This window comes from Chinchilla lanigera, unplaced genomic scaffold, assembly GCF_000276665.1.
Source record: "Chinchilla lanigera isolate Chin_1 unplaced genomic scaffold, ChiLan1.0 scaffold00029, whole genome shotgun sequence".
Lineage (NCBI taxonomy): Eukaryota > Metazoa > Chordata > Mammalia > Rodentia > Chinchillidae > Chinchilla > Chinchilla lanigera.
The window spans coordinates 18,828,523-18,854,378 of record NW_004955430.1 but is presented as its reverse complement, the minus strand read 5'-3'; the positions used below and the strand labels follow the sequence as shown (position 1 = coordinate 18,854,378).

The following is a 25,856-nucleotide window of genomic DNA, read 5'->3' as shown; positions in this document are numbered from 1 at the left end:
TCTTTCTTTCTTTCTTTCTTTCTTTTTTGTGCTAGGTTTTACAGCTTCTTTGACCTAGTACCCTATTCTTCCAGAGTAAGTTGCGATATTGTTCATGACTTCTAGGCAATCTAGATATTGGCAAACAGAGAAAGCCAATTGACAACAACTGCATCACCTTGGCTATAGTAGTTAAATCAGTGACAACAATGATATCAAATTTCAACTGGAGGTTGATAAACCGTAGGAACCATTCATGAACTGCCCTTAATCAGAACAAAGAGGCCTATGATTTTAGTGAAGAAACTTAGGCCACACATATACTGACCTATAGTAATTCAGACCACTAATTCCTGCTGAATACAGGCAGTGGTGCAAGAGCTCAAGTATTATCACTGGACTAAATCCTGTCTCCAGGATTACCCTCTCTGCAGGTTACACCCACTAACCCTGACCTCCCACAAGAGAATGTAGGCTCTGTGATCTTTGTGGCTAAACCTAAGGTCTCCAAGGAGAGCCCAGGATATCTTTGTTTAGTTCTCACCCTCTCCAATCCTGTCCCCTAAGGCTGTCTCTCACCCAGTCTCTGTGGTGGAGTAATATTTCAGTCTTGGAGTGAAATTGGTTTTATCTTCAGTCAGATCTGTCTTTTTGTTATCACCCCTGCTGCTCTGTGTTATGGAGAATCCAGGAGCTGAGCTGCCTAGGATTTGGAATTTGTTCACTCTCTTCCTTTCCCATTTAGGTGCTTTGGGGCCCAGGTGGGTGGTGGTGACTGTAGTGAGGTGTGGGGTGCATGGGTTCTCTCTCCCCCTGCCTCCCATGTGAGTTTCATATTCCTCAGCTAAGAAGTTTATGTTAAGTCTTAGAGCTGTTTAGATATTAAATCTTTGTAACTATCTGCTTAATGGCACCAGACATGTATGAGCTGAGATCATTTCCACAATGACAGGCTACACAGACTGCATGCTTAGAGAATAAGGCTTTAAGAGACTGTTAACACCCAGAATGATGTTACTCAGACATTCCACACTGTGGATCTTGCAGACATGAATTAATCTAATCTGAAGTGACCTTGCTTTTTCCTCCACCTTTGCTCCTGGTGTTTTTAGGCTAATGATGTTGCTACCCATTTAGGCATTCAAGGAAGATACTTAGGAAGCTGAAAGGAAGAGGGACTCTATGCCTTCTCTTAGCTTTCTCCCCACATCTTATCAGTTCTGAAGTCATGTGAATTTTTTTCTTCTTGTTTTCTTGTCACCAAACTGGTGGAGGCTTTTTCAGTTTTCTTGTCTCTCCTTCAGAACAATTCCTTCATTTCTCTATAGTGGAGAACACAGCTATTATACCTCGTGTCTAGAAGTTCTTGCAAAACTTCATGCAGTCATAGTGGGGAGCTTGTAAGAGGTGATTGGATCTAGAGTGTGTTGTGCTGGGATCAAGGTTATGTGATTATTAAATCAGTGTGCTGATTGATATGACATAGCTCTGGCTAGGATTAAGGGTGTGAGTGCTACTCCAGCCTTCATGCAGGTAGCATGCATAAAACATAAGGAACTGAAAGAGGGACTAATATGCTCTTTCCTGCCTGCTTGTTGTGGGCTATTTCTCCTCTGCCATGTGCCACCCTGCCTTGGAACCAGCTAACTATGAAATTAAACCACTATGAACTGTGAGCTAAATAAACCTTTCCTCCTTTAACTTTGGGCACTTAGTATTTTGTCTCAGCAACAAGAGAAAAGTAACTAAGATAACACCATAGAGATGGTCGGGATGCACTTTAACTTTTATAGCTCTAGTAGGACCAGACCATATTTCATACATTCAGACACATAAAAAAAGGATCTCATAGAAAAAGATCAAGACATAGATATATCCTTTTACATTCATGATTCTGCCTAGAGTCCTTTGTGCTAAGCTCTAGTTATCTTACCAAATATTTGAATACTATATTGGTCATTTTTTCCACAAAATGCACCATGACTCTTATTCCCTCTGCATTCTCCCTCCTTTCTGCATCTTCATTATTCTTACTAATTTCTGTTTTACCATAGTGATTGTTTTTAGAGCCATTTCTCATGTTTATCCATCTCCAGCAAATACAAACAACTAGAAGCATGTATATATTTACATGCAGAGAAGCACACATCTGGATGCCTTTTATCCATCTTATTTTGATCATATTGCATCATCATGAATTCTGTAGTACTTGCTTTACAGCATAAAGAAGTAGTTATAGGCATACAGATTTAATGGTGTCACTTTAGGTCAGATTTTTAGCCTTACGAATTCAGATGGAATTTTACCTCTTTGGTTGCATAAACAGGGCATCTCTGTTCTCAGACAGATGGTCTACGTGCCTTTAGCATTTGTGCTTTTATTTCTTTTTTCATTTACAGTGATAAGTTAGTTCTCCTTTTTTTCTGTCTCTCTTCTAGGGTAGTCTGGGGAGATGAAAGTGTGAGAGCCAATACCTGAGAACTAAATGTACTTTTTAATAGAGTTAGAATTAGTATATCCCAGTGGGAAACAGAAATTCCCTTTCTATATTTTCTAGTGAGGCAAACATTATTGGGTGAATTACTTCAGTAAAGAAATTTGTCTCCAAACATTTAGTTCTCACTATGTCTCAGACTCCTCAAGATTCTTTTCTAATATTTGATAATATTTGTTAAGGGAACATTTTCTTTTATGATGTCTCCAAATGCCGCTTCCAGGATGCTACATCACTATATTGTCAATGAGATGTCATTAGATTTTCAATGAAAGTTTTTCAATTTCTGTAGGTCTTTTAATTTCTTCCTTCTTCAACCAATGAATGTGCCTCAGCCCTGATATTTCTTTTTGCTCATGAGTGGTGAATATAAGCAAGTTTTTAGGAACTCCTACCTATAAAATTTTTAATTTTATCTTTTGTGGAAAGAGTATACATTGTGAGAGTTGAGTATAACTGGGAGTCACTTGTGTGATAATGGTGGGATACCAGACATCAGGGACAGATCTGATGCACTGGATGCGGTGGAAACCCTAAATCTTAGAATCATAAAAATTCAGTAGGATGCAGAATGTGCAGTCCTGAATTTTTCAGATTAAGAAAAAGCTTAGGATTCACACACACATGCACACACACACACACAAATACTTAAAAGTCAAAGGATTGCGTGCGATGATGGTTTGAAATACAAATGCTGAAAGAAGTGGAGGTAGGAAAGTGGTAGCCGTGGGAAGTAATGTGGAGGAAAGAGTCACTGGTCCACCTGGAATCATGAAGACATCTCCCAGGAGCTATTTTCCTGCTGTAGAAGCTTGGCCAGTGTCCTATAGGCATGTCTCCACCCTTTAGTATACCTCAGAAATGTCCCTTGAAATTCAAGAAACTAAGAACATTGTTCACATAGGATTGGGTTTCTGCTCTACTGTGTTGCTCAGTCAAATCATTCACAGAGTCCATCTTGAACCCCAAGTAAGAGTCAATCATTTGTGAGAGAACTCACAGAAGGTATGGCTTTCCTGTGTGTGCCTGAGACTCAAGAGAAATGGAAATGAGGTCTGAGAGTTCTCAACATGCGATTTAATAGAAGCATTGGGTGTGAATAAAATTATCTGACAGAGTGAATTGTGAGAAGAAAGGAAAACACTACTTATCATATGGATAAAAGTCACTGAAGTTTTACTGTATGGGATCTGAGAGGGAGGAAAGGACAATCCCATCCCACTGTCACTGCCTGCCTTCCCACCCCACTCCAGATTATGGACTGAAACCTCTACAAACTTTGCTCTAATCCAAATTTAGTTTCCTATAGCATTTATCATTTATTAGAACACTATATAATTTACTTTTGAACTATTTGATTGTGTTTTTAATACATTTTATGTCTTCCCTGTCCCTTGTTTCTTCCTAGAAGTTAAGCTCTTTGAGCACAGGTTTCTTTGATGGTGTATCCTGAGCAGGTAGAAAAGTGTCTGGTACTTTGTAAATGTTAGTAATAGTTATCTATTGAATTAGAAAAATAGCTGTGTTTCAAGAAGTCTACTATAGACTGAATGCCTGTGCCTCTTCCTGCAATTCACATGTTGAAATCACAACCCATAGTGTGACAGTATTAGGAAGTGTGGCCTGCTAGGTGATTAGGTTCTTATAGGTCCTTCTGAATGGAATTAGGGTCTTTATAAAAGAGACCTAGAGAGTTCCCTCACCCATCCCACCACATAAAGTATTGTGGTTTGCATCTAGATATTTCCCAAAGCCCCATGAGCTCAGAAGTGGGGCTCTGGAGAAGTGTTTGGATCAGGGGGCATGGTACTCATCAGTCGGTTAGTCTACTATTAAGTGTATAGCTAGATGTAATGTTGGGAGGTAAAGCCTGCTGGTGGAGGCTGGTCACTGGGGGTGTCCTCAAAGGGTGTATCTCCCTCCCTTCTCTCTGCTTCCTGCTGCTGTGCCATGAAGGTACTTCTCCTCAGCATACCCCTCTGCCATGCTGCTCTGCTTTGGAGCCAGCTGATTATGGACTGAAATCTGTACAGACTTTAAGCCAAAGTAAATATTTCCTCTTTTAAGTGGGTACCAAGTGATAAGAAACTAAAACATTAGGACTAATGGAGATGGCATCTGTCTGTGAAGTGGGTGCTCACCAGACACTGAATCTGTTGGAGATTTGATCTTGGACTCTTTAGCCTCTGTAACTACATCAAACAAATTTCCATTGTTTACGAGCTGCCCAGTCTATGATATTCTGCTATAAGAGCCTGAGTGAACTTGTACAAAGTCTTGGCCAATGGCATAAAAAACTGCAGGGAAGTCACATTAAACAAATGAGGTAATTAGTGATCCAGTTGTGTCCCAGAGAGCAGTCATTTGAATTGCAAGATGGCAATGGAAGCCAGACAGCAGTAGAGTTACACAGTGAATAGTTGGTGACAAAGTGAATAGGGATTACAGGAATTGCTCTTTCAAGAGACCATGCTTGGAAAGAAAAGAAGCATGGTACTTATAGGAGAATGTGGAGTCAAGCCTCAAGATCTCATTCCCATTCTTTATTGTCATTATTATATTTTTAAATAGGTGAGAGTCATAGGAGTTGTACCTGAAGAACAATGAGAGAATGTGCTCTATTCCATGGAAGTGGTAAAGGCGTCAGCTTTGTATTTGGGGAAGGTCACTTTGGTATCTGTGGAGAAGGTAGCCTGGAGCAGAGAAGCCTGAAGTCAGGAGCCCAGCTGAGCCCATGGTCTCAGAAAGGAGGGGTGCACTCATAGTTCTCACACTTCCCTGGGTTTTTTCACCTCTAGCTACAAGCAACCATCCATTCTTTCTCTTCCACCCAACCTTCTAATTCTACCCTTTGGAATTTGCTCTGAGGTCCGCTCCTAACTTTATATGTAACCCAGCTGTCACGTGAAGGTACTGCCTCTCTTGCTGTCCTCTCAGGCTGAGGAGGGGGGACTGTGAATGCCTCTTGGCCCCACCTACCTCAACCCCAAGGGAGGGAGACTTTGTTCTTTTCTGCTCGATTCTTCACAGGGTATTCAAATATCTCTAAAATCATTGTAGTGAAAGCAAACTCGAATTCTACCCCCTTTTCATTTTTTTGTATCAGCACACATTTGCAGCACATGATTACATTCATCATGGGGAGGTGGCACATGTTCCTAACAACGTCCTAGTTTTTCTGATGTCCTCTTCCCCTCCTTTCCCTTTTCCTCCCTCTGGTCCCCCCTTTCTGCTAACTACTCCATATCTCTCAGAGGTTAGGCAGCAAAACACTTTCTGTCCTTTCACAGGGAAGAATGAACAGGCTAGGAAGAACTTAGTGGGGAAGTGGGGTAGATGGGATGAGAGTGGAGGTTGCTGGGATCTGACAGTAGACAGAGCATATCTTATCCTGTGACCAGCCTATTCTCAGGAGGAGTTCATACTGGGAGTGGGCCGAAGTTCAGAAATCTGGGGGAAGGAAGGAAAGCTCACCAAAGCTGAGTTAACAACCATTTTACTCTGATTTCTCAGAGGGTATGTTAGTCAGCTTTCCATTGCTGTGATCAATACCCGAGACAGTCAACTTATACAGAGAAAAGTTTCTTTTGGTTCACTGTTCTAGAGGTTTGAGTCCAGGATTGGTGGGGTCCCCAGCAAAGCAGAACATCATGGCAGAAATGTGCAGGAGAGCAAAGCTGTTTACCTCATGGCCAGGGCACGAAAAGACAGAAAAGAGAAGAGATCCAGGTCCCACAGTCTCCTCCAAGGGCTTGCCCTCAAAGACCTAGAGGCTCCCACTAGGTCTCACCTCTTAGTTTCTATCTTCTCTCAATATTGCTAAGCCAAGGGTTAAACCTTTAGCACATGGCCTGGGGTATATTTTAGACCCAAACTATACTGGGGTGGGGGTTTCATTAATAACTTTTGAGGCAAAGAATGGGTATTTAGAGGGTCTTTGTATAACCTTGTCACAGGTTAACAAGGTGGCTATGTCTTACCTAAGTCATACAGAGAGGGGTATTTCTTTTCAGTAAGCATTTCTTGAAACATAGAAAGCTGGGTGGGTGGGTGAGAGTGAAGGGATGTTTCATTATTTTTGTTTTTCAGGGCCATAAGGCTCAAGTAAAATTCAACAATGTAATATGGATCTGAGGCTGCCTCATCTTCCTTAACCCAGGAGTATATTATAGGTTGTCTCAGTTACTTTTCTCGTTGCTGAAAGAAAATATCCAACATTCAAAGTTAAAAAGGAAAGTATTATTTTAGCTCATAGTTTATAGAAGTTTCAGTCCATAGGCAGCTGGCTCCAAGGCAGGGTAGCATGGCAGGGGAAAATGTAGACAGTCCATGGAAGGGCAGGCAGGAGGCAGTAAGTAACAAGCCTTCTTTCCCCTTTATAGTCTATCCAGGCTGCAAGCCTATTGCTTGGTGCTGATTGATATCTATGCTGCCTTCTTACCTCAGCTTCAAGTATCATGTTCCCAGAGAAGTATCCCTTGACTCACCTACCCCAGTGGCTAAAATTCATGGTTCCTCTTATTTGCTGTCTCCCCAAATACTATACTTTTCAATTGTATTTGTTTTATTTATTATCTCTTCTCCATTTAGACTATAAGTTCTACAAATGGAGGGCTTCTCATCTGCCCCACTACCTGGAAATGCAGGTGCTGGGTGCATAGATGTAGAAGGGAATGAGGGAAAGAGAGAGAAGGGACCACTTGTGAGATTTGTCAACATAGAAGATATAACATATTTTAAAATAAGTTTTTAAGTTTAGAACAGTTTTAGATTTACATAATTATTATGAAGACGGTAGAGAGGGTTCTGTATACCTCACACAGTTTCCCCTATTATGAGCATTTTGTATTAGTGTTTGGTGTATTTAACTCAACTAAAGGTGCTGTACTGATACAGTTTTGTTAACTGAAGTGCATACTTTTCCCTAAACATCCTTTGTTCTAGGGTCTCTTCAAGGATACAGTATTACATTGAGTAGTCATGTGTCTTTTGGCTCCTATTTGCCATGACACTTTCTCAAACTGTCCTGCTTTTTCATGGCACTGACAGTTTTAAGGATTATTGGTTAAGTTTTTTATAGAATTCCTCTCAATTTAGATTTCTCTGACACTTTCTTAATATGTAGACAGGATTAATGTGATATTTTTGTGGAGGAAGATTACAGATGTAAAATGTCATTCTCATCATATCCTGTCAAGTTACATATTACACACTTTTTATGTTAATCTTTACTCCTTGTCTTGAGAGTGTGTTTGTCAGAGTTCTCCACTGTGAAGTTACATTTTCCCCTCCTCCCTCCCTTAATATACTGTACAGTAAAACCTTGGTTTATGAGTGTAATTTGTTCCGGAAACATGCTTGTAATCCAAAGCACTTATATATATCAAGGGGAATTTCCCCATAAGAAATAATGAAAACTCAGATGATTCCCTCAATCCAACAATACTCATATAAAATGATTATAATACTGTAATACAGTATAAAATAATAAAAAGTACCAAATATAAAGAAAAATAAACTCATTATCCTACACTTACTCTGAAAACCTTCATTGCTAGTGTGAGGGAGACAAGAGGGAAGAGGATTATTGTGTAGGATGACCTTCATTATCACTAAGGACATCACTGCTATTTGTTGGCTCAGCGGAATCTTTTTGTTTTCATGCAAATTCTTTAAGAAGGAACCTATCCAAAGACACTTGCTTAGGCTTCTTTTTGAGGATTTTGTGGAAATATGACATTTATTGTCCTTAATCAGATCCATCACTCACACTGCTACAGCCTTATTCAGGTGATACTTTTCTATAAAATTTTATACTGCATTCCACATTTTGCACATCTCCCTAATCTTATTTGAAGGGAGGGATTCCTCTGCCCTTTTCCTCCTCCTTTGCAGATGAGATGTCCTCCATAACCTCTTGCTTTTGGGAGACAATGACCCACAGTCCCACAATGAGAAAGAGAAGAACCATTGGCTCACTTGTGGTAATGTAATGTTCAGCATCACTTACCACTTGTATTGCAAGGCAGCATTCGCTTGTCAACTTAAAACTTATTAGAAATGTTTGCTTGTCTTTCAGAATACTCACAGAAAAAGTTACTCCAAGGTTTTACTGTACTCCTTGGGAGAAAGTTGCTATGTGTGCCTAAACTGAAGAAGTGGGGGATATGCTCCACTTCCTTAGCAAAACATTACTTGGAATTCTGCACAAGAGATTTGTCCATTGTCCCCAATTTGTTTATTTATTCAGTTCTGTATTTATAACAGTATGGAATCATGGATATTTACCTTATGCTTTAGGTTATAATCTGACACTAGTTGCTATGGACTAAATAGTGTCTCCTAAAAAATTCATATGCTGGAGCCTTAACCCTCCATGTGGCAGTAGTTATAGGTGAGGCCTTTAAGTGGTAACTGTTCAGAAGAGGACCTGAGGTTGATGGTCAGATTAATGCTTCAATAAAAGGAGGTGTTAAAGGGCTTATTTCTTCTCTTTGCATCTGAGAACAAATCAGGAATAGTCAGGAACAGTGTCCTCACTGGTGGACCAAGTTAACCTTTGACTTCCGGTCTTCCAGAACTGTAAGCAAAAAAAAAAAAAAAAAGCAAAACACAAACCCTATTGTTTACACCACTTGATCTATGGTATTTTGTTAGGCACCCCAAACTGATTAACACATTACTTTATTTTCTTGTACAAATTTTTCCACATTTCGATTTTAGGAGATCTTTAAGTGATCTTTTGGGCTACTAAATCTACATAACAGATTCCTATCATTGTGAGTTTTTAAAATAATCTTATATGTTTTGTGCCTCAGTCTAAGAGTAGGCATCTTTTCAAGGTGCTTAATCTTATTTTTTCAATGCAGAATGGTATTAAAATCCAAGGTTTGTGCTCAGTGTAATCATTGCTACCATGATCTCATCATTTCTAGGCCTTCTCAGCTAGGAGAGCAAGGAGATATATAGTATATAACATGGGGCTGTATATAAATATGTCTCTCTATATGTCCATCTATATCAATATTTACCTATCATAGGTTCTTACTATTGTCTCCAACTCTAGAACTCCTACTCCTGTAACTTCTTACTCCACAGGAGAAAGTTGGCTTCTGCTATTAATTACTTAATTGTTCAATTCCAAAGAAGTATGAGAATTGTCAACCCTTACCCCACAGGAAACAACTTTATTGCCTAGGCTATAGTCCTCACGTATATTTCCTTTTGGATTTCATATTACTTCTGTATGGAAAGCTTCATACATTTGTAAGTTATCCTGTGCAAGGGCCCTTACTAATCTTCTCTGCAGAGCTCAGTTTTAGTGTATGTACCCAGGGAATGAAAATGATAAAGTTACAATAAAGATGACAGTATTGCAGCTGTGAGAAAGGATGTACTTATTTGTATACAAAGTCTTTTATCATATGTTGTCTCATGTGCTTTCATTTAAAGGAAATATTTTCCCCTAAAGTTATGTAAATCACATTATTGAATTATGTAAGAATTATTGAATTGTTCATATTTTAGAATGCTCTGAAAAACACCCAGGTCTAACATTTCCCTTATTTACCTCACTTAGTGAATAAGTAAAAATCACTGGCAATTAGCAAATTAATTGTTTATATATTGATGAGGGTGTGCTAATGAAATTTAAAGGTCTAAACGGTTTGTCTTTTTTTCTTAATTAAATTAAACATCCTTCCCCTCTCATTTTTTCCTATCTAGTTTTCATTATCAATTGATAAACATCCATTTTTAAAATCAGACATAATGTTTGGGCAAATTTTAATGTGTCCTTTTCTCAAAAGCAGTGATTATTAGTTTACTTATTAATTAATTAAGATATTTATGATGCAGATTTATAGATCTAGGGCTATATTGCCCTTGGCTATACTTTAAAGTGTGTTTTAAATGGATGTATAATAACAGTGGTTTTAATTTTTACACAATTAATTGTAGATATTTTAATCTTTGCTAGAAAAGCCCACATTTTTGTTAAATATTACATAAGATAAGCTCTACTCAACCACTAAAGATATTTCATATGATCAGATCACCCACCATTTTTTAAAAGAATTTTATTTTTTGTTTTGGAAATGGGGAACCTATTTTAAATTCTGTGTGTATATTTGTATGTTTACTTTTTAGCTTTTCTCTTAAATGAAGTATTGCTATTCACACCTCTTTACTTCCCCAAATTGCTTGGGTTCACCTTAAATGAGTCAACTGGAAATTATGATAAGACAGGGAATTATTTTACAATGATTTTCTAAACAATGATTAAATACTCTAATCATAAGATATATTTGTAAGTAGCGATTAAATATGACTTTATTCATATTTCCCAAAGGTTTTTTTTATGCAGATGAAAAATACATGAGTATAATTTTTTAAAAAATAGAACTTGTATTTGTTTGTTAGGGCTGCCATAACAAAACATCACAGTCTGGATGGCAGACTTGAAAGAGAAATTTACTTCTCATGGTTCTGGACAGCGGGGCTGGTCTCCTTCGAGGCCTCTGTGCATGGCTTGTAGATGTTCATTCTTTGCTACCGCTCTGCACGACTGTCTCTGCTGCCACACTCCTGGTGTCTCTTACTCTTTTTATTAGTTTGCTGGTCATATTGAATCAGAGACCACCCTAACAGTATCACTTTAACTTGTTTAGTTCTTTTCTTTAGCTCCGTAAGATTTTATTTTTTTATTTTAAAGAGAATAAAAAAAACAATACAAATGATACAGAATTTCAAAACAAGATGATAGGAATTTAACAATGGTTGTTATATTATGTGTTGTTATCTTCAAAGTGGTTGTTCAGATTACCAGATATAGGCATGCAAAATTGATCAAGTAATTAGGCATTAACTGTTCCTTTCAATAAACCAATAGAAATTAGTAGTACAATTATCTCTGCCATCTTGTATGTATATATATATATATCCAGTTCCTTCTTTCTTTTTTCCTTTCCCACATCCCAGTTGTTTCCTTTTGAGCAATTTCTTTCCCTTTCACACTATCCATCATGCCTTTCAGATTTTATTTACTCTTTCAGTTTCTTACACTAGGAAGATAGTATGACATTTACACATGTAAGTCTGATTCATTTCACTTGTGAGTATGGTCTCTAGTTGCATCCATGTAGCTGTAAATGCCTCGAGTTTATCTTTCTTTATAGTTGAGTAATATTCCATTATATAAAAATGCCACATCTTTTTCATCCATTCCTCAGTTGGTGGGCATCTGAGTTGTTTTCATGATTTAGCTATTACAAATTGTGCTTCTATAAACATGGCTGCGTACATATTGTTGTGGTATGATGTTTTTAGTACTTCTGGAAAATTACCCAAAAGGGAAAAAGCTGGGTTGAGTGGAACCTCTAATCCTAGTTTACTAAGCAAACTGCAGACTACTTTCCACAGTAGTTGCACCAGTCTACACTCCCACCAGCCGTGGAGAAGGGTTCCTTTTTCCGCACAGTCCCTCCAGCATTTGTTACTGGTTGATTTCTTGATGATAGTCATTCTTTCTGGAGTGAGATGGAATCTCAATGTTGTTTTAATTTGCATTTCTCAAAGACCAATTGTGTTAAACATTTTTCATCTATTTATTTGCCATTTGTATTTCTTCACCTGAAAAGTGTGTATTCATCTCAGATGCCCATTTTTGGGTTGGGTCTTTGAAGTTTGGCAGTCTGATTTTTTAAAATCCTTCATATATTCTAGATAGAAGTCCTTTGAGGGAGAGTTGGCTAAAATTTTTTCGATTAATTCTTTGGAGACTTTTTCTCTAAATATGGTTGCATTCTGAGGTACTGGGGTTGGGATTTCAAAATGTAACTTTGGAGGACAAGAAATGAACTTCAGATGATCACAGAACATTTTGTAATTCCCAGTATAACTCAGATATTGTTTTCTGTTAGTCATTGCTTATAGAAGTAATTATGAAACTCTTTTATGCTTTATTCAAAATTTTATCACAGAAGCAGCATGATAGTTGGCAAGTGTGTTGTTTATCACTTATTTCCTGTTCTCATTATCTTCCAGAAAAGTAACTCTTAATCCTTTTCAGGGATACATCTACAACTTTAAGAATTTAATTGAAAGCTAACTTGTAAAATTTTTTTATTTTTCACTTAATTTGTTTTTTGCTTCATTTTTAAAGAGAAAAAAAAACAATAAAAATGATAGCGAATTTCAAAACAAGATTATTGGAAATTAACAGTGGTTGTTATATTGCATATCATTATCTTCAAAGTAGTTGTTCAGATTATCAGATATAGGCATGCAAAATTGATCAAACAATATAAGCATTAACTATTCCTTTCAATGAAGTAATAGAAATTAGTAGCAAAAGCTAACTTTAGTACAAGTTAATTTTGTTTTGATAAACCACCTCAAAACATAATGGCTTATCCATTTTTTTTTTCTTTCAATATATTGTACGCTGGAAAATCATGCTGGTTCCATCCAAGATGGCTGATCACTTTATGTGTGTGGTCACATGATTGTTAATTATGTCCCTCACATTGGGTGGGTGGCTGGCTGTGGGCAGCATTAGTGCAGGTGATTGGCCATAGTTGCTCATCATCCAGCGGGCAAGCCTATGTGTAATCACGTGCAAGTGTTCACAGGGATTTCAAGAGCAGGAACAGAGGTCAACCCTCTTTAGCAAGTACTTTTCATGTCTTTTCTTGTACCACTTTTGCTGATGCCTCATTGATCAAAGCAAGTCATATGGCCATACCCAGATTCAAATTTTAAGAACCTGCAAAGCCACATTGCAAAGGTGCATGACCGTGGGAGAAGACAGGACTGTGTGGCCTCTAGTGAGTAAAAGGAGACCCTGTAAGGATGAGAAAACTAAACTAAAAAACTCTATTTTCGCAGGTGCTTTCCCCCACATTCAAAAACTGTCTTTTTAATAAAAAAAAAATTGAAGTCTATTCTCTGAAAAAGTACAGGTATTGGCTGGCTGTTGTGAGTGAAAAGAATAGGAAATAGAAAAAATTGAGGCAATATGGGTAGACCACTCACATCACCTATTTCCTGAGCTTTGGAAAGAAGAAGAAAATTTTTTGAGCTCTTAGGACATGAGAGCATGAGAAATTAGGCTGTGGGAAATCAAAGGTATTTTTTTTTCTGTTGAAAAAGTTATTTCTTGTTAAGAAATTTTTATATTTATTTATTTAGCCCTGTATATCATACCTTTCCATTTACTTATTTATTTATTTTTATTTTAAAGAGTAAAAACAATAAAAACAATGATTCAAAATTTCAAAGCAAGATAATTGGAAACTGACAATGGTTATACATTGCAAATTGTTATCTTCAAAGTAGTTGCTCCAATTGCAAGATATAGACTTGAAAAATTGATCAAACAATATTAGCATAAACCTTTCTTTTCAATGAATAATTTCTAGCAGTATAACTATCTTACCTATCTTGTATATATATATATATGTATTTTTTTTCCCTTTTCCCACCCTTCTTTTCTCCTTTCCCCATCCTGGTTTTTCTTTCCCTTTGAACAGTTTCTTCCCATTTCACAATATCTATTGTACATTTTGTATCTTACATACTCTTTCAGCTTCTCACACTAGGGAGACAATACGATGTTTACACATGCAAGTCTGACTTATTTCACTTATGACTCAGTGTAAGCAGTTGATAATGAGTTGGTAGTGTACACTTTTTACACACTTAGAACTAGCAAAACCTTGGAAATTTCAGGACAAACTTTGCCATTGCCATATCATTGAATTGAAAACTACTAAATATGGAAATGCTTAACTGTGAGGTCTCATAATCACACTTTCCTGTGTGAAATACACACTGTAAATCTTAAACAGGGAATAATTCTCAGCATCTAACAAGAATAGCATCTCCTTAATTATTTCTTGGTGGCAATTCTGATTTATGCATACCCTGATTGTTTTGATGCTGATTTATAAGTTCCTTTATACCTTGACTTACTATCAAAGCTAACTATTGATCTCTACTCCACTACTTTAGAAAGCTAAGCACAATTAAGTTTATTTTATAAATCTGGAGTATCAAACTACTTAATTTAGCTGTACTTGTATATGTTAGATTTTCATTTCTGCAGAAAATACCTGAGATTCTCAGAATAAAAAGAGGAATGTGTGGAGGTAGCTCACTGTGTTGGAGGTTTCATTCCATGGTCGTTTGGCTCCATTACTTATTTAGGTCAGTGATGAGGCAGCATGTCAGTGTGGGAGCACTTTCCTGCAGAAGCTCCTTACCTCATGGAGGTCGGAAAGCAAAGAGAAAACAGGGAGGAGCTGGGTACACCTGCATCGACCCAGCTTCCTTCCACTATGCCCCACCTCCAAAAGACTCTCCCACCAACACTGGAGCTAATGACCAAGCCTTGAACACACAGACCTTTGTGGGACTTTAAAATCCAAACTGTAGCCGAGTATGTGTGTGTGTGTGTGTGTGTGTGTGTGTGTTGAATGCTTTTAGTTCTTACTTGAATTTCACTCTACAAATGCAATATAGAAAACATCTATTAATCTGAGATATCCAAAAGAATTAGACTCCCCTCTACCTAAAATTAAATTTACAAAGATAATCCCCTAATCCCTCACAGATGAACTTCTCTTAATTGCTGCTTCAACTGGGTGGCAATTTCAGAAGAGGAGAACACGGTAGAGATTTTTCATTTCCTGTAACATATTTAAATATGAGCTTCCCCTCGCTTTATGACCTAGAGTTGAATAGCAAAGGGGGGAGGCCATGTCAGTCAGCTTTTCCATAATAATGCTGCATTTTTAATCATCAAGACAGCTCTCTGTCACTGAATAAGAAGTGTAGGGAACAGCTAAAGCTGGAGATTGGTCCTATGTGTGGGGGCAGGGCAGAGTCAGAGTGCCTGAAGCAGTCAAACTACCTCAGTTTTAAGAAGGAAATTCTGCCTGGACATTTTCAGTCATTAGTCACTAGGCAATCTTGTGTCTTGTGATACTAGCTTTACAAAAGTATAAACACCCCTACTGTTGTTGTTCAGTTCTTCTCCTCCCATCAGGGGAGAGAAGATCTCCACCTGACCCAGCTCTGTCTCTTGTGTGTCTCTTCCTCATTCCTCCCACCATTCCTCCCCATATTACACAGAGAACCCAATGAGTGACAACAAATAAGCATTTATTCTCAGACTCACAGGTCTGTAGTTCTGCAGGTCTCAGGCTGCAGGATAGGCTGTCAGGGATAGATCTGGTCCATATGTACGGTGTCAGACCCAGGCTGTAATGGCAGGACCTACCTGGGATACCTTCTCTTGGTAGTAGACAGAATCTCCTAGAAGGGAAATGGAAGGAAGCATGCAATACCTCTTAAAACTTAAGATTCTGCTCTGGTACGATGTTGCTTCCACATTCCATTGGCCACAGAAACAATCAACAAAGACAAGGGTAGGTAAGAACACTGCCCAGCAAGAGGTTTCAGTAAGGGTAAGGATGCACAGACCTTCAGAGTCGACAGAACTGGAGCTGACAATTTCATCTGCCCCAGGGATGGTTGTTTTCAGATATAAGCACATCCTCAGACACATAGTAGGTAGTGTTTTTATGGTCTATTGATATTTGTTTTTTGGTTTTTTTTTTTTGGTTTGTTTTTTTTCTGGTACCAGGAATTGAACTCATGACCTTGAGCTTGCCAGGCAGGCGCTGTGCCACTGAGCTAAATCCCCAGCCCCAGTCTATTGATATTTAGTGTTTAGCTGAATTGCTTCTCAATTCATCTGAGCACGGGTAATCTCAGAGGTATTTTGTAATATGTTGATTTGAAATAGTGACTAAGAGTTTCAAGTATTTTTTACACATCACCAACAACAGCTTGAAAATTGCATCTTCTTCCCGTGCTTTTCTCCCTTCTTCAGTATCCATTGACATCCTGATTTTGTTTCAGCCCAGAGGTACTAAAGAGTGAGCCGTATGGGGAGAAGGCTGATGTCTGGGCTGCGGGCTGCATCCTCTATCAGATGGCAACTCTGCGGCTGCCCTTCTACAGCACCAACATGCTCTCTCTGGCTACAAAAGTAAGCAGTGATGGGGACAGAAGGGTCTTGTGTTGCTAACAATGCCACTTCTGTTCTTCTTAATAGAGCCTTTGTGATCTTTATAAACTTCCAATTAAAAGCAGGCATTGTTTTATTAACTGTAAGAGCCAGTTTGCATCCCATCTTAATATATCACGTGGTATGGCATATTCCTTTAATCGTGTTAGTTTATCATAGAAAATTAGAGAAATAAATGTACCAAAACGCTTTTGACCTTTTATTTCTAATTGCAATTTAGATTGCCCTCAAGCCAACATATTATATAATCCCATACATCATTATGTTATGAACCTAAGGTTAACTTTAACTTACCTTAGAGAATCTCATTCCGTGTTCCAGAACTATTTAATTGCTGTTAAGTTTTTGTCCACAGTGCTTTTACTTGTGATTAAACTTTGTGCATGAAGTTACATTGCTTCATCGGTAACTTCATGCAGTGTGTAAGTATTACCTCTCAGTGTTGCCGAGGGCCCCTTTACTTCTGTCACTCTCATCTGTTTGTTTTGCAGATAGTGGAGGCAGTATATGAACCAGTGCCAGAAGGTATTTACTCTGAGAAAGTGACAAGTACCATCAGCAGGTAACCAGTCTCACAAGAATCACCAAGAAATATATGTGATGCTTCAGAGGCTGAGGCAGGAGGATTACAAATTTAAGTCCAGCACGGGCAGCTTAGTGAGACCCTGCTCCCCACCACCCTGGAAAAAAGTCTGGGAGTGTGAAAGCCCTGGGCTCAATCCCCAATTCTCCTCTCTCCAAAAATAAATATCTTCCATCTGCAAGTAAAATATTTATTTGAAAGGCTTTATATCAACCTGTAAAATGCATGTGATATGAACTTAAAGTAGTAAACCAGCAAGCAAAACTGTAACTATGAAAAAAAACTTCAAAAGTATGCACTAAAATGGAAAAAGGATAAGGCCTAATGAAACGGGAAAAGGCCATTTTAGGTGATAAAATTATAGGTGCATTTTTATTCCTTTCATTAAATTAGGAATATTGTGTTTTATGATAAAATTTCAAAGGTTATCAGAAGCTGTCCCCTTCATTGTATGAAATGATGAAAATGATGAAAATGATGAGAATGATGAAAATCAGCACCCCCTGCACTTGCCCCGTTCTGGCCAGTGTGCCTGGCTGCACAGGGCTGTCCCTGCTGCCCTCTCTGGCTAGTCCCCTCTCCCATTTCCCTCCAGCTCCCTAGGCTCCGCCCTCTTTCTACCTTCACCCTTGCTGTGTCTTTCTCCTGAAACTCTTCTCTCAGACATATGCGTGATACTGACCTTTACTTCCCTGGGTCTCTGCTGAAATGTCCCTTGACTGGGGAGTCCATCCAGACAGCCCCACTGGTCTCAGTGCTCTCTACCTCCCTTGCCTGCTTTATAAACTCTTTGCACCCGTTACTGCCAAAATAGTCTACGTTCATGTACGCAGTTATTTGTCCGCTGGCTGTCTCTTCCCCAGCAGAAAACTCAAAGCAAGAATTTTGTCTCCTTGGTTCTTACAGGTTCAGTGCCCACAGCAGAGTCTGCTGCAGAATAGACCTTTAATAAATGTGATTGTGTGAAGGAAGAACTCATTTATGTGGCTAATTGCTATTTTGGGGCCATTCTTTCATATTTGAGTTGGCCCAAGATGATTTCTTCTGCTCCTTCGAGCTAAACCAAGTCGTCATTACTTAAGATTGTAGAAATCCTAGTCACCCCCGATAGAATCTTTTTCTATACCCCTTCTCAGGTCTCTAAACCTTGGGTTGGTATCCATCCCTGCATGTAATCCCATCTTCTGGAGATTATGATTGGCATCTTTCGGTAGCTATTCCCTTTCTCTTTGGTTTCTCCTCCCACTTGACTATTTTGTACTAAATTACTCCTCACCTGTTTGTAAGATTATATCTCGAAAATTTTCTTGTTTGGAGTGATACTGTATTACAAACCTCAGGCTCTGGAGCCAGGCCTAGTTGGAGCAAAGTCCTACTAACCAGACGCTGGCCAAAGGATTTCTGCAGCTCTGCTTCCTCATCTAGAAAATGAGGTTGTAATGGAACCAGCCTCATTAAACTGATGTGATGGTTCTCCAAAGAACACTGGAAGATAGTGGAGGTGGTATATGAACCAAAATGTTAAATACTTTAGCAATTTTGGTAATTATCATTATTATTATTTATGGGACATTAGTTGAAACTTTTCTCTAAAGCATCTAAATTCCACCCCTTGGGTCATGCTTTGTTGCTAATGCATCCAGATAAATGCCTTTAAACGGTTTATCTCCATGATTTGTTCTCTGTATTTGTGCTCTTGAAAAGTACCTTAAAAATTGAAGAAGTCTCTAGAATTGTCAAGAGTACCACACTGGCTCATTTAACTTCAGTTTTTAATAGGTATTTGTGTGCCACAAAAGGGAGGGGAGGAGCAGTGCAGTGCAGCGAAAAAGGTTCACAGATATAGCTTTGAATTTGAGAAACTAAGCAACAGAACCACGACTTCTTGTGCTAGGTTCTCTGGCTATCAGTACACATGCTTCTTTGGACTTCTAAACTACTGAGGGAGTCAGATAGCAAGACCATAGTGTAAAAGGTAGAAGCATCACTAGATTGTGAGATCAGTTGGCTTCTAATTCTTCTTCCACTCAATTTACTTCCTGAGCCCAGTTTTCTCATCCGTAATACATGTGTAGCACTAGTAACTTCTTCTTGAGCTTAAGGAAGATAATGCTTCTGAAATGCTTTGGTTGCTACCTAGCATGCAATAATCCCCCAATAAATTAGATATTAATAATGTTACTAATATAATAGATAATTATGATACCATGAAAATTATAATAGTAAAATAATTCTATTACTTATGGCATTAAGTCTATAAAAATTATGATGAAAGGAATGAGGTTCAGTGAATGGGTCTATGAGAGATTAGGGAAGAATGGGGAATTTGGGGACTGTTTATCTGAAGACAGGATTTGTAATCTGAGACCAGAACAATCAATAATTCTTAAATAGTAAGCGGAGTAGAGAACACATCTCACAGGATAGCATTTCTACAGGCTTTGCTGAGGGGAAGAGCTGGTTCACTTGAGGAATGCGAACAAAGCTGAGATATAACGAGTTAAATATGGGAGAGAACACCCAGAAAATGGACTCAGGGCTGTGCAGGGTAAGAAGGGCCAGCTGGTGTAGGAGCAGTGGCCGTGCTGGGGTTCTGAATCATTATTTTGAGGACTGAGGAGAGAACGGAAGGACGATTAGCAGACTGGGACGCAGTGTGGAAGTCTCCTTTAGCAAAGAGCATACTGAGCGCTCTACGGGGGAAAGACAGAGGTCGGTGAGTGTGGGAGAAAGAGAGTCCACTGTCCACTGAGTGATGGTGGGGATTTTGACAGGCAGAGGGGAGAGAAGTGGGATTGTTTCCACTGTAGGTTGGAAACTGTCAGCACATTTGGGGTATAATCTTGAGAGGATTAAATAATACTGCAAATACCCTGGAAAGTGGAATGATTTGGGAAATATGAGAAGAATCGGATTTATTTCCTGGAGCTTCAGAATGTAGAGCCAAGATCAGGGCCTGAACTTAGCATCAGCTCACCAGTAAGAAGTGTATGTCAGAATTAGAGGCATCTTCAAGGAAGGAGTCTGCTTGGTAGGTCCTGAATTCAACGTCACCAGAATGTTTGAGAGGATGGATGATTGCCTGTTAGGGGCCTGCAGATGAAGTGTTTTTGAAGGGACTTTTAATGTAAAATGCTTAGTGTAAGATGTCATAGTACATTAGAACTGACAATTTAACTTTGTAACTGAATATGAATTAAGATTCAAGGGTGCATTCTGTAACATTATTTTCATTTAAATTTATTCAAGTCTCCTCATTGTCTGCGTTTGTATTACAAAATTTTATCTTTAAAAATTTATATAAAGCCAAAATCAATCAAGAGTTACATATGATTGTATATTTAATTTGCTTTGGATTTTTGTATTTAGAAATGAAGTTACTTGGCCAGGCATTGTTTTGTATGCCTATAATCCCTGGTCTCTGGGAGACTGAGGTAGGAGGATCATAAATTTGGGCTCAGAATTTAAATAAAATATAAAAAAAGGGCTAAAGATGCAGCTTACTATAAAGGTCCTGGTTTTAATCTCCAGTAACACACACAGATACACATACACACACATATGTAAATTGTAAAAGAATTAAGGGATATTTTCAAATTTTCTGTTTTCTCAGGTTACTCTTTTCTTTAAGAAATTGATATAAACAGCATATTCAAACCAAAGTGTATTTAATGCTCATTTATGATTCAGTGAAACATTGGCCTCAGAGCTGGTCACTAATAATTTGATATAGCCATCAAAATGTAAGATGACCATTGAGGGGAGAGTTTATGATAACCATTCTTAAACTGTTTTTCCCAATCATATATGTATATGTGTATATATATATGAATATATACATTCTTTCTTCCATTGTATTGACATCTAAATTTTAATTTCTAAATTCTTTTTAATTTTTATTTCTTTTATTGTATGCATTTTAATGTTTTTAATTTCTACGTTCTTATCAGGCAGACCTCATTGTTTGTAAGTCTACTGTGTAAAATCTTCCCTTTTTCCTATTTACTTATATGGTATATAAACACATTTTGTTATTGAAACTTTTCTTTCCTAGCAGGCTTTTAAATTGGAAGAATAATATAGAAACCCTTAAGTGTTTGGGACACAAAATAAATATATCTTGTTGTTCTGCCCAGTTACCAACATTACTATTTTTACCTTCCAGTCCACTGTTGAGAGTATTGTCTGTTTTCTTTTTTAAAAGGAAGAACATTTCCTTTTATGCACAAAATATTCCAATTGCCTTATTTCTCGCCCTGTGCCTGGTTGCATAAGCTGTCTGGCACTTTGTTTCGGAGGCGGTTGTGATGACTAAGGGAGCTAATGCTCGCAGTGCGCTCTAAGGACAAGCGGATCTTCACATTTTTCACCCCACCCTCAACTCTTTGTTTTATAAAACATGAAATGAATACAACTGAACACACTACCCCTCTATTTTTTTTCATCTGCTTTCAGAGTGGAGTGGGGACTCAGTGGGTGGAGTTGAGGGGAACATCCCAGAGTTTTTCTAGAACAGGATATATCCTTATTTGAGTAAAGAATCATGAAGCAAAGTACAGGCTGAAGATTTTCTATCAATCTTCAGCATATCTTATGAATCTGATTCACTCATTCTTTTTTTTTTTTTGTTTTTGTTTTTTGTTTTTTGTTTTTCTCCGGTACCGGGACACGACCTTGAGCTTGCCAGGCAGGCGCTTTTGCCGCTGAGCTAAATCCCCAGCCCCCTGATTCACTCATTCTTAGCAATTCCTCTGACACATCTAAATGAGGCATCGTTTCAGAGCAATGAGACTGTACTGGAACTTCTGGCTAGAGATGCTCATGGAAGTCCAAAGGTCTGTGGTTGAAAGTTTTGGGTTTTGGACAGGAAGTTCTTTGGACATTAAGCTGAGTTCATTTGTTCATTTATTCCCTGGCTTGTTCACTTTTCTGAACACTTATCGGGACCCAGATTCCACTTTACATGTGGAGAAGATCATAGAGAAGGGAAAAATATCTTTTACCCCTCATCAAATTTTCAGTTTAGTACTGAATCAGACTGTTACAGTACAATAATTATAATGGTTTTAAGCACTTAAATACAGACAATACAATGAGAGCATATACAAGGGAGCGGTAAGTCTGTCTGAGTACAATCCAGAAAGTACAATCGTGCTGGAGACATGGAAAAAAGTGTGGGGTTTCGACAATCACATCAGGGCTGATGTGTGGGAAATGGCATGGAGCCATCAGGAAAATTATCATAAGCAGAGAACTGGGGAACAGAGAGTCGGGCTGTTTGGGGGAGGTACTGGTAAGGAGCCTTGGTGTGTTATTAGGGGCCAGAGCCATGGAGAGGAGGTAAGGACCTGTTCAAGTGAGACCTTATGTGGCATCCTTGGCATTTACCTTAGTGGACATGGGAACTTATTGAAGAATTTGAGGAAGAGAGTGATGAGGGCAAATTTACAAATATTTTGGAACAACTTCAGTAGGAATCAAAGGTGGACAAGAAATGAGCATATTATTTAAAAGATATTTCAGTAGATCAAGTGAGGGCTGATGGAACAGACTAACAATAGTCATGGGATTATAGGAGAAGGGTATGGACTGGAAACGCATTCAGAAGGTAGAAGCCACAAGACTTGCTTTTGTTAAAGTAGGAAAGAATGGAAGAGAAATAAAAGAGGGAACTCTTTTCAATTTAGCGAGCTTTTACAATGTGCTGATACAGAAATTACTTCAGTTAATCACCATACCAGTTTAAGGAAGTAGATCATATTATTATCCCATTTTACAGATGGGCTATCAACACTTGGAAGCTAAATAATGTACTCAAGACAATGACTAATAAAATGGTGAGCTGAGATTCCAGTGCCAACAGTGGGATCCAGGACTGTGCCTTTTTGGATGGTGGCAAATACAGAGTGGGGGGAAACCTTGTGAGAGTAGGAGATAACGAGATGCCAGGAGGGCAGAGGCCACTCATCATTTACTGTAATACTGTTTATTACTAAAACTAGTGTAAGATACTTTTTTGATTAAAGAACTCAGCTGATAATTACCTTGAGTCGGTTTAAAAATCAGCATTTAAGATTTTAAAATGCTTGCATATTATAACGAAAGGCTTGAATATTTGGGTTTTTGTTGATTCGTTTGCTCACATGGTAGACATAAGCAGCACTAGGGCAATGAAGAATTTTATCAGTTTTAAGTAACTTTACTAATTCAGTGAGGATAATTTAATTAGAAGCTAAAAATCAACAACTGAGCTTCTTTTGTTACTAAGGGCAAAAGTAAGAAAATATGAACATGTCATTACCGCGTAGGCACTGGCTGCCCAATGACTAATATTATGTCCCTGTGCCCAAATCGTCCCGTTCTTGGGGTATCAGCTCTGTATCTTGAAATTCTTAATAATGTCCTCTTTGAATTTGCATTGTGGAAATGAAATCCAGAGAGGCAAGGAACATATGCTCCAGGCTCGGAGCTTCAGGTCATACGAAGTCCCTTCAGCTCTCTGCCCTCTGGCATGAGTTTTCAGCCATTAGTCTTCTGGTCCCCCGAGCTTCCTGCTAACCTCTGTCTCCATCTCCCTGTCTCCATCACCACAGCTGCCCTCCGTCCAAGGTGGGGTTGTGTCAGGAGGGGAGGTGTACACTACTTTCACCTTCCTCCCTAGAGGGAATGGGGAAGGAGGCTAGAAAATAATCAGCATGGGGCAAATAGCCGATTGTGTCTTGTAGGGCAAGGCAGAGGTCATTTCTGACAAGGCTGGCAAGCATCCTGGCACATTGGGTGGGCCATCCAGTGGTAAATTCTTCATCTCCAGTTCATGCACCAAGTATGTTCTAACTACACAGAAGTTATGATCTCTCAGAGGCCACCCATCTACCAGCAAGGGGGAGACTGACTTCTCCACTCTTATTTCCACTTTGCAGTTGACACCTGCAGATTATGTAGATGGCCCTGTTTCTACAATCGCTTGGTTAAGTTTGTACATAATGAAATGCACAGAGTGAACTTTGTTAAATATGAATACAGCAGATGTATAAATGTCTGTCATAATCATAATGCAAGTCCATTGCTTTAGAACATAAAAAGGAAAGGCATAAAGTTAGAGCATAAAATGATAGTTTTAGAACCTGATTAAGACTTATGTACTTTACTCATAGTTAAAAAACTCAATAAAAAAGAATCATGAGCAAATTATCATGTGGAGTCTTATTTCAACTTCTGTTATGAAGAATACTTCTGTAGTGAGGGAGACTGTATAGTTGGAAGTTGCATTGATTTAGTATGAGTTGCTAAATCATGCACAAGATGAGAAAGTTATTTTCCTTAGAATTCAATAAAGCTAAATTTTATGGAGAAGTACACATGATTTCCATGAAATTAGAGAGTTTGAGTTTCAAAATAGACAACATGCTATAGTGGTTGCCAAAAGAACTTGCATGATTTTGATATTTGGTTTTATGGGCATAGAGAATAATAGCCTTCTAGTAGCATTTAGCTGTGATATGAATAATATTTCTCTTTAGTATACTTATTGACACTTCCTAACCCCCAAAATTATAAAAAATATTAGCATGCAATATAGCAAAATAGTTACTTAAACAAAATTACTATTTTTTGAAAGAAAAATAAAACTGGAAGCCACATTTTCAGTATTCCCCAATCCCAGCTGTCCATAACTATGTCCAAAATTTGTCATCCAGATTTTTTTCTGAAATTCTAACTCCTCATTAATTAATAAAACAAAGCCTTTGTATCTTGGCAACACGATTTAGTGAAATTAAACTAGCAATATGTAGAAAAACTCAGATTAAATAGCTGCTCTGTTTGCATTAAAAAGAATGAGAGTGTTCAATGGCTAACCACAAAAAAAGTCAAAATACATCCTCTTTATGTTTCATAAATTCTGCTGTAAGTCCTGCTTCTCTCTCTCAGTTCAAAGAGTCCTGGCTTGTGAACTACTCTTTTGTATGTCCAAGAAACTTCTACGATTTAAGATTTGAGCTAATTATATTTTTGATACCAAAAACTTTGTAAACCTCTATGTAACTGGGCTGTATTTTTATACTTAGGACTATATTTTGTATGCCTCCTACAAGTCAAATACCGTTAATATTGCAGTATGCAGTTTGAAAGGCCCCAAAGCGACCCCCCTAACTTTCCTTTTTCGGTTGCATCAAAGATGGTTGTCAGCACTTTTATGATTGGGATCCCTCTTGTTCACTGACAATTAAATTTTGGACACAGTTACGGACAGCTGGGATTGGGGTGTACTGAAAGTGTGGCCTTGTTTTATTTTTCTGTTAAAAATAGTAAGTTTGTTTAAGTAACTATTTTGCCGTATCACATGCTATCACTACTGGCATTATTCTCCAGATGCAGCCAGGAGACACAGGTAAGACCACTCCAACATCCTCTCCTGAAACCTAAGGAGCGGCTTCACGTTCAGCCACTACTGTCTGCCACCCAAAATGCAAAGTAGTAGTCTTGCCTCCTCTCCTCCCAGCTTTCCCAGTTTCTTTCGAGAAGGCTGGACTGAAAGCCATGCTTGATGCCTATCTTATCCTACGTTTTCTTGGGTGCAGATACCATGGTTAACACGGAGTGAAGCTTAACCATGATGCTTCACACTCTTCATTTCATCCCAACATTCACCAATGTTATAAAATGCATTATCAAAATGTACTGTGAAAAAAAATACTATGAATGTT

The 25,856-nt window shown here is 38.3% G+C and overlaps 1 protein-coding gene across 11 annotated transcripts in view; it reads left to right on the top strand.

Moving 5' to 3' along the window:
* Nek10 (NIMA-related kinase 10) overlaps positions 1-25,856 on the top strand; it is a 234,425-nt gene that overhangs the window by 134,338 nt on the left and 74,231 nt on the right. For all 11 annotated transcript variants that reach the window (XM_013515620.1, XM_005387501.2, XM_013515619.1 and 8 more), the window contains 2 exons: positions 16,400-16,529; positions 17,060-17,130. In XM_013515620.1, coding sequence (XP_013371074.1) covers positions 16,400-16,529; positions 17,060-17,130 — 201 coding nt within the window. The remainder of the gene's footprint in view (positions 1-16,399; positions 16,530-17,059; positions 17,131-25,856) is intronic.